Source organism: Anneissia japonica, unplaced genomic scaffold (genome assembly GCF_011630105.1).
Source record: "Anneissia japonica isolate Jap-2015-1 unplaced genomic scaffold, ASM1163010v1 scaffold456_len727751_cov192, whole genome shotgun sequence".
Taxonomy (NCBI): Eukaryota; Metazoa; Echinodermata; class Crinoidea; order Comatulida; family Comatulidae; genus Anneissia; species Anneissia japonica.
In genome coordinates this window covers 50,708-64,013 of record NW_022713155.1, presented here as the reverse complement: position 1 = coordinate 64,013, position 13,306 = coordinate 50,708, and the positions used below count along the sequence as shown (strand labels likewise).

Here is a 13,306-nt window from a genome sequence, read left to right as displayed (position 1 = left end):
GGTAGTGATGATGAACTAGGAAGATGATGATGATGATGATGATGACAACGACGACGACAACGACAATGATGATGGTGATGAATGATGACAATGACGATGACGGCAGCAACGAGACAGTGGTGGTGATGGTGGTGATGATCATGATGGTCGTAAGGATCATGATCATGATTGCGATAATGATGTTGACAAACATGAAGATGATAAAGAAGGTGCTAAATGTAAAGACAAAGATTGAGATAATGATGATGATAATGAGGATGATGATAATGGTGAGAATGATTAAAATGATGAAGATGAAGAAGATGAGGATGATGAGAATGATGATAATGGTGATGATAAAGATGAGGATAATGATGACGATTAAGTTGACAAAGAAAAAGATAACAGTGTATATTAACATGACTGAAAAAAAGTATGATGTTTAAAATACATTCTCGGTAACAATAAATGATAATGGTAATGATAATTGTAATGATCATTCTACAACTGCTCATAAAAATATTTACTTTTTATCTATATTATATCCATAATTTATGCTTACCCGGTTGTCATAGACACGCTTAAGCGCTTCATAACGCACACACCCGAGGAAGACAACACTACGAAATGAGCCCTGCCGTTCATTTGCGACCAGCTCTACGCACACCATCTGACTGGCTTGTACCTTCATTCCACTGAACACCTATACAATATCAAAACTAATCGTTAGGTGCTGAAGGCAAATGTTAAAAAAATATTAATTTACATCGTTATTTATTAATAAAATTGAACGAACATATAAATTAGGTAAATAAAAATATATCGTAAATCAATTTGTAAATTCGAAGTCAATATTCCAAACAGTGACCAACAGATATTTTGAGACAATTTTCATTTTATTAACATTAATTGAGTCAATAAAATTGGTATAATGAAAACAATGTTTCATTCTACTTCTGCAACTTGTTATTAAAGATATATCACCACTAAACCTAATGTAAAATTCAATATGTAGAATAGTATGAATTGCTTAATTTGTATAATTTGACAGATATTGACCTTCAACTGAAAATTAATATGATAAAAAGTCAATTTAAAAGGAAAAATAAAGTTGTCAGAAGTCAATTAATATTTTATGTGGTGATCCAACAAATGTTGTGTTTTATTTTCTGTAATTATAATTTTGATAATAAAATCAATGAATAATTAAAAAATTTAAATTTTATTACAACCTTTAAGCAAATATTTTTGCCAGGTATGACTTCTTCAATAGCCTTTGTACACAGACAGTATTGATAGTGTCAGTGTACAAACGAGAAGCTCACATAGAAATAGAAGAAGTCATGTGTATTATTTGCAGAAAAAAGTCAACAAATATTTCTTTCAGACCTTGCTTTTGTATTGTGAAAGTCCTGTTGATAATGTGACGCACTAAAATTGATCTACGACAAAAATGTCTTCAAATGATGCCACAGCCCACTAAAAAACATCTTTTCACCCAAGTACAGGTCACAACCCATAGTTACCTAACCAGGGCTTTAGAAACTGTAAGGCATTAATACTGTAGTAGCCTAGCCTATAAAAGTGCTTTAGAAGTATTAAGTTAGGTATGCAAAAACCTTATTATTGATATTCAAAATCTGACTTAATCTTTGATGGATGAATGAATAACCCTAAAACACGAACTCAGACAACCTGTGTGAGTCAGTGACCATCAATGCATTTGTAGAAATTGAGGACAATGGCTACTGAACCCCCATGCTGTCCATTAACCCAAATCCAGTGTAGGATCTGGATTTTCAGTCTTAATTTTAGTGTGTATTTTGTAGCTATTTGAATCCAAATTATGTAGCATTACTCAGTGAAGGCTTTATGAACAGTTGAATTGATTCCAGGGAATCCAGCCTAGACATTCTCAATTTCAAATATTTGCCAATAAATCTCCTCTTTCTACGCTATCAACTTTTTATGTGAGAAATTTCTGAGATTTGTCCATATATAGATATTTATTTTCTTCACATCGTATGGCAAGTAACACGCTATTCGCATGATGGAATGACGCTTTATAAGCTAAGTATTTTTATGAGAGACTAAGGAGTGGAGCTGATAATAGTTGTGAGAAAGAAAAAAAATCTGCTGTGACTGGGGATTGAAACCAGAACCCTGAAAATCATCTTTAAAGTCAAGCTCCGGAGGAAAAAAATTTTTTGATATGTTGTAGAACTGACTTTTCTATGACAGAAAAAAGTTGTTTGACGAAAAACTGGGGAACGGTTTTTGAATATTTAAAAACTGGGGGGAAAAGGGGCGTAACAGCCAATTTTTACACCTTTTTCCCCCAGTTTTTAAATATTAAAAAATCTGTATCTCATTCACCGTTGCTCAGTTTTTCGTCAAACAACTTTTTTCTGTCTCAAAAAAATCAGTTCTACAACATATCAAAAAATTTTTTTCCTCCGGCCTGACTTTAAGCTTTTAATTTAACTCCACTCCAATATATTTGGGCAAATTACATATATTTGTAACAGAAAATTAATTTTAGGTTTTGTATAAAATTACTAACTATATTTTCTTCTTGATTTGTATTTTGTTTAAAATTATTCATCTTCTAATTATGTTTGTTAAATCTGATATTAAAAATAACTTTTATTGAATTAACGATTGGCAATATTTTTATTAGATCTGATTATTCCATTCATTTTCGAAATAAAAAAAAAATGCAGATAAATTTGATATGTTTGTGTAGTAGATTCTAATTCTATCTTTATCTTGACTGGGTCGGTGCTCCGTGAAGATGCTACTCATCAAGATATTGATCTCCAAATATCATCTCATACCTTGTACGCATCAAAACAAACCAATTACCTGCACATAAGCACAGCCAAAATGCATATCTTAAAGTTTGAACAAGATTCAATTTCGCAGATTCAATTTATCCAAAACAAAAAAAAAACAACAACAAAAAAACATACATTAATAAGAAACGGAGCATGTATGGTAGGGATATCAATGTAATTAGATTCAATTTACCCAATAAAATATATCAATATATAAGGAGATGATATGTAAGTGGATTCCAGTCAGACAGGATCAAATGCATATGCCAGACATATGGGTTTAAGATTTATACATTCACAAAGCATTTAACCAGAATTGTTTTAGAGGCAGGTTTCCTATAAAGGAGTGAGAGTTCCAGGGGTGATTAGGTGCTCTGGAGGGGTCCAGGAGGAGAGCTCTTATAAAGGTCAGGAGGTAAAGAGCCCGACCTTCATTGGAAGAATCCAGAGCAGAATATAATATTATGATCATTATCTTTAGGTCTAATAATAAAAATGTTTTTGTGTATTTTATAAAATGTTATAATCTTGTAATTATTATAATTATTAATTAATGTATTATGTTTTCAATATGAATTAAATATGGAAATCTATAAATGAAATATTGTATATAAACAAAACTGAGCCTCTTATTATTATAACTGGATCTCTTGGGAGACTATTCAATTTCTGGTTAAAGTATAGTTAAGACTTTGCTAAATGAATGTGCTTAACAGTAGCATCACAAACATTATCATTGCTCCGTGATAGCAATCCAATATCACTCATTATCATTACTAATATTCTACAAATCCGGACAGTTTTGGGAAAATACAACAATGAAGAATGAAGATGATGACAATCAGTGGTGCTGCAACCAGGGGTCTGGGGGACTTCAATAGACAATCATCTGTCATATAGCGCCACAATGAGGCCAGAGTAGAAACATTAATTTGCTGATCCAAACAATGTTACTGTGATTGCTAATCCCAAATATTGTGGTCCACAAGCATAACTTTGGACCATTCTAAACATAAAATTTCTTCACATAAAAACCACCAGGGATTTTATTCTGAGAACCTGACCAAGGCCTTGGTTCGGACCTCTGTCTAACTCTACTGAACCCCTGCTAGGAAATGTCTGAAGCCTCCAATAGTAATAATGGCAAAGAAAACCACTTCTTATCCGAACTTGCATTCCTTTTAAAGGTCTTCATGTTTATGCTTCCTGAAGTCTGCTTTGTCTAGAGCCATTTTTTATGAGAACAATTTCTACTTATATGGTAATCTAATGCTCTTGCTTTGAGCCATCCCCTGGTACTCCCACCTGCCTGACATCAATAATTCTACATTTTTCGATTTGAATAACACTTCGCACCTACTTCTAACTACGCATACTGAACTTTAGAAATCTTGATTAGTTTCTGTATCAAGTTACATATTAAATCTTTAAATGGAAACAAGGAAATGCATGGAGGCAAGAAAACAGCTTTTAACTGCTTACCTCGTCAAAATTGTCAATCAAGAAAAATATATTGGGATAGGCAACTTGAGGTTCCACGCCTTTACGGTCCATGCGCCTTTTTGATGGAGATGCGAAGACTTGTTTGTTGGAGCTGTGAAAGATCTGAAGTTTGCCGTCACTTTTAGTACAAACAGCACACGTTAAAATGTAATCGAACTGAAATTTGAAAAAAAAAAATAGATATACTGTTTGATTTCCATGAAAAAGGCAGGATGGGTATGGAGGGGAATAGAAAATTGGCAGTTTTAAGCTGTTCTGAAATATTTTACGGCTAAACAAATTAACAATTTTTAAAAAATCCCTTTCCTGGCCGGATGATTAACGGTAGACAGGGGATTTTGGCCTGTCCGACAGGGATTTAAGGCCGGGGTTAACGACAATATGTGCTTATAAGCTGATTTAACCATGTTGATCGATAAATTAATCTGTTACTGTTACTGTTGTAGTAGCAGTCTTCTTTGGAATACACATGGCTAAGGATAACACCTATTAGAGATAGGAGACACTTACCTGATGTAGGATGAGATTCAGATAAACGGTTTCTTCCCAATCAACCGATGGGTCACCAAGGCTGGGCAGGTTTTTAGAATCATGTTTTCTGAACACCTCAATGGATGCCTGCAAAAATATGATTTTAAGAATACTATATAACATTGAATAGTGCTTGCATTGTACCTGATAATGATAGCCAAAGATACAAAACTTGGTGCTTGTATTATATTGACATTTAAAGTGGGAAGTTCATTTTATAATTTTTATTTACTTTATGGTATGATTAATATGCTGTTTTTTGTTGAGCAACTACAATATAAACATTAAAACCAGCACTTTTAAATTTTAATTGCTTAATCCTTTAAAGAGTAAATATTTATCTTTCTATATTAAAATGATCCATACTATATAGATTGGCTAGCAAACATTTTAAGGATATTGAAAATAATTTTGTTTTGAATCAGAGAAAATCGACTTGTTTTTGTTACTACTAAAAAAAAGTTTCGCCTAATGGGATTACTCTAAATAAGCAATTAAATGTTTTGATAACCTTTCGAAAGTGTTTTTTCAAACTTAACAACTGTCCAATAAGAACGTGTTATTTATCAGTTGGGAATACACATAATTATATCCATTAAACACACATGATTATGTGTGTTTACAATCTTTTATGTCCCACAACTTAATAGCATCAATATACAAGGGATGGGGCAGAAAGGTGCATTGAATACTTACAGATTTTTCAGACTTAAAGACAGATCACTACTTCTAGATTATGCATAACATTTTAATAAAATATCAAGCTCCAAGTGTTGCATACATGTAGTGCTATGCAAGTTTCTAAAGAAATGATTTCAAAATTGAACTATACTTAGTGCAGTGGCGTATCTTGCGGAGGGCAGGGGTGCACACCCCCACTCCAAAAATTACTCGCGCCACCCAGTTGTCCCCTCCCCCCCAAAAAAATCATGGTCAAGTATTTAAAAATCACCTAAAATCACCCCACCCCATTTTAAAACCTCTAGATACGCCATAACCTCTAGATATGGTGATAAAAAATACAGAAAAATAAGAAATTTGATTTTTAACATTAATTTAAGGTGTCATCCAATAATATACTGGGACATTCATATACAAATCTTTCAGCAACATTCATCTCATAACGCTACTAGTTTTTTTCAGTACCACTGTTTATCTAATAATTAATGCAACTCATTTTTCACAGCACCATTAATCTCATAACACCACAAATTTTCCAGAATGCCACTATAATTTTACAGCATAATTCATCTCCCATGATTCAATTTACATTCCAGTACAATAATGGCCGATCTCATTTTTCATAATGCCACTTATTATTCGGGAACTTCAGCTTTAGCTGAATGTTACTCCAAAGCGTCAACATATAACTGCTACTCTTTGTCATCTTCATTGACTACCTGTTGAGCACACTTTAAAATTCCTCTTTTCGTGTACAAGTCTTTTCATTGTTCATCTCCGCAGTACAATGATGACCTCCTCAAATTGCGCTCACTACATGTAGTCTTCTACTCAGGTCCACATCATCCAGTTCTACCGCTCTTTACTGTCCTTCTGGTCGGTTGAAAACCTGTGACAATAGATCCTTCTCTGTTGCTGCACTTAAGTTGCGAAACAACTTAATACCAAATTTCTTAAGGTCGGCTTCATCTTTGGCTCTTTTTAAATCCAGACTTAAATTTCATCTTTTTTCGCAATTCTAATCTTCCTTAATTTGTTTTTTGTTGGTATTTTTCCTTTCGTCTTTTCTTGACACTGGGTGAAAGAGCGCATATAGACATTGCATTTATTATGCGCTATAGAAATGGAAGACCATAATTCCATTACACACCACTATTCATCTCACATCATCACTCAATTTACAGTATAATCATCTAAAAATTCCACAACATTAACACTCAAAAAATATCTCAAAAAATGCTACTCAATAGCACCATTTATCTGATAATCACGTTTTACAGCACCATTCACCTTACAGTACACTGATGTGGATTAACAGTTCGACCATCAACGTTAAAACATTACACTCAAAACGTTTGGTAATGGCTGTTGAAGTATATCTAAAAAGGGCATGACATTTTAATGAAGCAGTTTAATTTATGATGAATTGAAAGAGTTGAGCTAAAATATCACAATCTGAGAGCATTCTCAACAAAATTGATTGATATAAATAATTCTAAATATTCAGTACTAACAAGAATTGAAAACTTGAATATTAAAGACAGTTACAACCAATATTATATTGATGTGCTTGGTGAGAAGCTTTATAGTGATTGTGAGTAATTGTGTGTCATAGTTTCTTAAGTATAAGCCCACTATCTATCCACAACTCCACTCCCCTGCAAACAAAATTTGACCGATTTTGATTTGGACTTGTACCCAGAAAACAGGAATACTGTAGCTAATAATCATGCAGGAAGCCTATTATAGTAGGCCTCCAAGTTTCAGTAGAGCAAATAAGAAACTATTACACTACATATGAATAGGAAACATTTTTAAGGCCAAATTAAAAATAAAAACATGTTTTATATATCAAATTCTGCCATCTGTTTTTAGCTACATCCTTCATGAGGCAAAACAACACAAAAATAATGCAGAAATCAAATCATCCTCATAAGCAATAACCATCTTTGGCCAGGGAAACGCCTTCAAGTAGATACAACTACAGTAAGCCTGGGCAATTATCATGGGAAAAAGTGGGTTCTGAAAACCTGGAGAAAAACTTCTTTTTGTTATATTTGGCCTACTTACTATATTTTGAGCTTATTTATTTTCAGTTTCAAATTAATACTGGGAAGCGAATGAATGTAGGACTAGTATCATCTCTCAATTTATTGTCAATGATGTAGAATTATAAAATAAATGATCTGTATACTTTCTGATTTTAAATGCCTATCAGTATTGGGCAGAGTAATAATTTAGAATTCTCTTCAATGAGCAGTATCAAACTGAGGTGACTGCTAACTGACCCAGATCTACAGTAAACCTTTTGTAAAGTATGATGATATATTTCTGATCACATTAATGGTGTAATTGTTCTCAGAAAGCTATACAGGTGTGCATAAGAAGCACATTTCCCTTGTGGTCTATTAATTCATAATTCTACTAAAGCCAATATTTGCACAATCTAATTAATTCCAAATAGTTCATTACCATGGTATAAATAAATATTTCAGACAATTAAATAATTTCTCCTAATTAATTACCTATCTATATTATTGAGTTTAAAGTTCATCTTGATTGATTACATTATTTTATTTGCAAACAAAAAGAAAAAAAAATATAAGACGATTAAATAATTTCTCATAATTAATTACTTAGCTCTATTATTGAGGTTAAAGTTCATCTTGATCGATTATATTATTTCATTTGCAAACACAAAAAGAAAAAAAAAAGGATAATTTTAATGTAAATGTCATGTGTATTCAGTCAAGATGATACATAATTTAAACATAGAAAAATATTAAGTGTAATTGGTCCTAAGGGTTCATAGTGATAAGGTTATGTAGTGTAATATTACACACCATCACAGGTTTGGATACTATGTAAAATACATTACGGAAGATTTACTATATCTCTTCTGAAGTTGTGTTGAACGCTTGATACACAAGTGAAGCTGAAGGCACACAGTACAAATAACGGATCAAAGAGAACAAAGGTAAAAGATGATGAAAACAGAAAAATGCAGTTCAGCAGCCAATCATTATTCATTGCAACTGGGATTTAGTTCCACATTATTATTATTATTATTATTGTGTACTTATATAGCGCATATCAAACTTCTCTATGCGCTGAAACATCAACTAAAAAATAAACCAAAAACCAAAGAGAGCATTAAAAAGAGAAAGCAGAAGAAAAGAGGTGTGTCTTCAAACGCGACTTGAAAAGTGTAACATTATCGGCCTCACGGACAAGCTGTGGAAGACTGTTCCAGAGAGATGGAGCTGATATTGAAAATGCACTGTCACCATAGGTGCTAGTACATGTTCGTGGTTTATGTAATAGATGATGTGATGATGATCGGAGGGTCCTTGTAATTTTACGATCACTAATAAGATTTGTTATGTAAGAGGGTGAAATTCTAAACTTTCGCACACCACCACCCCCTTCCTTCCCCCCACCTCCTCCCGAAACCAAAACAAGAACAACAGTGGAACTGAATAATAGAACAGCAACAAGAACAACAACACTAATAATAGTGGGTGATAATACAATACTTAGACCAGCAACTTATAAAATGGTGTCTGAAAATTATTAGAAATTATTATTTTGTCTATATTTTAATTTTATTGAAAGGTGACAACAGATTTGATTCTTTTTAAAAATCAATTCAAAGGTTTAGCTTTTTCTTAATTTTCATGTTATATCTTTAAACTTTCAGTGAGTACAGGTTATTCTAATCTATTTCAATTACGAGATTAATATTGTTTTAATATTTTTGGTTTCCCTGTATCAATAAAATAACAAACTACACTGTTTTCATTAAATTTTATTAGGTTAGAGTTCTACACAGCAAGTGGGATATGACTGAACAGGGAGGACACTTTAATAAATTGAATACACTGGCAATCAATATTTAATTACTTGATACCCAACGTGTTATTGAACTTGCTTCTTTAATCAATTTTAATGCTACAGTAAAATAACACAAATACTAACCTTACACTATATCAACAATAAGACAGTGTATTACTATTAACACTATATTAACACTACAAAATTGCTATTTGGAAGGCAAATGGTGATCATTGCCCAGATAAACTTTATACACATACATCAAAATAATTACTACTTGAAAGCAAAAATTATGATCAATATTATCATCGCCCACATCAGCTTTATATACAGTGCTCATTAATTTGCAATGTGGTACTGCAGGTGCAACATGCAAAGACTGAACCAGTAAAAAAGAAAGAATTATGTAGAAATAAAAGAAAACCAAACATTAAATTTTTTAAAAACCCCATAAATGTATCACCTATTAAAGTATGTAAATGGTATCAGAAGAAACAGTAAAGCACCAATTATTAATTCCTAATCTTAATTCTTTTCATCTTATTATATTTTAAGTTTTATTTTACGTCATATTTTAAGTTTTATTTTACGTCATTGTTCTATCTAGTTTTATAGTTGTTTTTAGTCATTAATAGTTATATTTGTTGATTTCTTGAAGAACAGCCTATTCATAAATTAGTAACTGTTCTAAAAGTTAATTGTTATTATATTAAATATTATAATTGGTTTTCCTGCAAAACAGAAAATATTAAAAATGTTATCCTTCCCGTAACCAGATTCAGGTACTGTAGATCATTTTAATTCCATGTTAGAAATTAAACTTCTTAAAAATTTATATCAGTAAATATTAAAAGATTGACAATAGCCTGGTTCTCACGAGAGCCCTAGTATCCGGATCGGGAGCTAACCGTTAGCGCCAACCGTTAGCACCTGCGTGAGAACGCCTGATCGGTTAGCGCTAACCGTTAGTGGTATCCGGATACGCTAACGGTTAGCAAGCGCTATCGGTTAGCAAGTTGAGGGCGTTTCTATCATCAACCAATCACACGTACGCGTTTGCAATTTCCAGTTTCTTATTGGCCAGTGTTTCGATCATCATATTGTTGGTATCCGGATTGGGATCTTTTCGCATGGACGCACAGCTGCTAACGGTTAGCAGTATCCGGATCCTGCTAACCGTTAGCTGCCGTGTGAGAACATAGCCAATACTATTGAGTAACTCCTACTTAGACCTTCCATTTTTATTTTTGGGATAGAAATTTTTTTTCAGTACACATTTAAGTGTAGTGTTTGTCACTACTATATACAGTATGATTACCAACAACCAGTGTTATAAATATTATATTTTATTTAATAGACCCAATGCTAATGTTAAATTAACAGGCCTAATTGTAATAGTGATCTAAAAATTGTGAATAAATATTTAAAATTAATATTGAAGTAAAACATAAATTAAAATTGCATTTATGTGAATGCACAAGATTTCACAATGGAAAGATACTTTACCTGAAAACTCTGTAAAGAAAGTAATGATGAAAAAAGAAGAGAAAATAATGAAAGAATATATTAAAAATGAACAAAGGGATGGAAGCTTACAAAAATGAATATTTAGTAAAATAATAGAAACAAGTATGTTGATGGATTTGAATTTCAAGAAGGCCACTATTTACAATATGGTAATTCAGGAAAAATTTAAAAATGGCATGAATAATTCAACATTTTTTATCATGAATATCAATAATGCTGCAGAGGAAATATTGCTAAAAGATAAAAAAAAGTATAATTTGGTCAAGAAATTAATAAAAGATCTGCATTGTTTGTTGATAAGAACTACTACGTTAATGTTTAACTCCTGGTAAAGATAGACTTCCAGTCCTATAGTAATCATCACTTACCGTGAGTTCAATATCAAAATATGTTACTGTATTTTGTGTACAATAGAGTATTATTAATATTATTCAGATTACAGTTACATAAACCAACCAAGTGTTAGTAGCAATATATTAAAGTGGTTCCTTAACATCACCAGTGGCATCAGCATTTCCCCAAAAGCATCGGTGTAGGCTGGGGGAGGGGATGCACCACCCATTCCTATGGCATCAAATTAGTTTCACTAAGTGAGTTTAAATGCTAAAAATGACCATTTGTGTCAATTTCAAATGGTACAACTGCCAACTGAAATCTTAATAAGGTGGATTAGATTCAAATGTTGATACATACAGCCAATTGGTTATGGTGGGAAACCGTTTTCGTATACATTTTTTCGAGTCCCAACAATTGCTGGTGAGTGAAAGTTGAGTGTTATTTGATACATAAAGTACGCACACGTACACACCACTGATCTCTACTAAAATAGCTGGATGGATTGCTCATCGGCCAATCATTGTACAGAAAAAAGTGAAGCCATTGACGCCATAATGGGGGGGGGGCCCCCTAAATGAAGTACCAGTTTAGATAAGTTTCTTTTGGCATTTGTTTAAATTATGATTCTTGCAATACTTATTAATAAATTTAAATTTAATGTAAGGATTTTTTCAAATCATCTAATCACTCGACATATGTAGTTCAAAAAAGCGCGACGAGTGAAGTTGCGTTGTTATAGTGACATCGATCACAAACAACGCAACTTAGCCTGTCTCTTATACACATCTAGATGTGTATAAGAGACAGATACTAGAGTCAGTAAGAGGTTGAAATGACTTGGTTACTTTTTTACCGACTTTTAAAGGAAAACTAGATGGAGAATGTGGTTTCCAAATGATCACATTGTGATCGCTTTTCCCAAGAGGACCATGGATTTCTGGTGGTAAGTATAAGTCCTTTAAGTCTGTCAATATCAAGTCCAATGTCTTTTCCCTTCTAGTATTTCCTGTAACAACCTGGTACAGGTCACAGACATGCCTGGTGAGAGGAGAAACATCAACATCATTGAAATCACCTGCTATTATTACCTTAGCAAGGCAACTATGTAAACGGATTGCGTCAATTGAGTCGCGCAAATGATTCACAAGTGATCGCTGATAGTCTCGATTACGATTCGGGCTGCAATACACAGCACATATGTATATCATGGAAACCTCACGAGGTAATCTATATGGTTGCAGTTTGGTCCACACACATTCAATGTCTTCAGGAACGGTGATAAAATCAACAATGTTAGATGGTATAGTGTTATGAACATAAGTTGCCACACCTCCTCCTCTCATATTAAGGCGACATTTTTGGTATAAGTTATAACCGCTTACCTCTGGGGCAATTGCGTTAATATGACCTCAATATTGCATGTACAGAACACTATTGTTAAATAAGCTATTTGCTATGATTGACTAAGTTAATTATTATTATTATTATTATTATTATTATTATTATTATTATTATTATTATCATTATTATTGTTATTGTTGTTATTATCATCATCGTCATCATTATTAGTATCATTATTACTATCATACTTTCTTGACCGTTGGGTGATTATGCTTTGTTGCATTGATCGTTTGATGGGAGGAGTAATTAAATTATTGTATTAATTGTATAATGTTTAGAAATGGAAAAAAAATAATGTATAAAGGAAATAGAATAATAGTACTAATTTAAAATAAGTGATAAATATGTCAATAGTAACAAAACAATATTTATGTTCAAAGAAATCATGGAACAAATAAAAGTGGGACGACCCCACGAAAGAGAAAAAAAATATTATATTATTCTGTTTTCTTACTGTTATGATTTGAATTGAAATAATATATGCATTAAAGAGAATGTAACAATATTGTGGTCTAGATAACTGTGATTGCAATTGATGAAATTGTCACCATTAATTCACATTATCATTTCTAATCTCTAAATATTCAACTTGTTCTAGACAAACAGCACCAAATCAGTGATAAAGATGTTACAATGACCTTGAGAAAAATGCGTCCACAATGTTCCCTTTCTAGGGT

At 32.5% G+C, this 13,306-nt stretch overlaps 1 protein-coding gene across 2 annotated transcripts in view; it reads right to left on the bottom strand.

The window, feature by feature from the left end:
• The window catches only part of LOC117108258 (uncharacterized protein KIAA0930 homolog), a 30,511-nt gene that overhangs the window by 7,472 nt on the left and 9,733 nt on the right, over positions 1–13,306 (bottom strand). The window contains exons 3-6 of one of the 2 annotated variants that reach the window (XM_033250229.1): positions 10,872–10,880; positions 4,830–4,937; positions 4,299–4,475; positions 542–682 (exon numbers count right to left, since the gene is read on the bottom strand). In XM_033250229.1, the coding sequence (XP_033106120.1) occupies positions 542–682; positions 4,299–4,475; positions 4,830–4,937; positions 10,872–10,880 (435 nt within the window). The remainder of the gene's footprint in view (positions 1–541; positions 683–4,298; positions 4,476–4,829; positions 4,938–10,871; positions 10,881–13,306) is intronic. The other variant, XM_033250230.1, reaches the window with a different exon arrangement.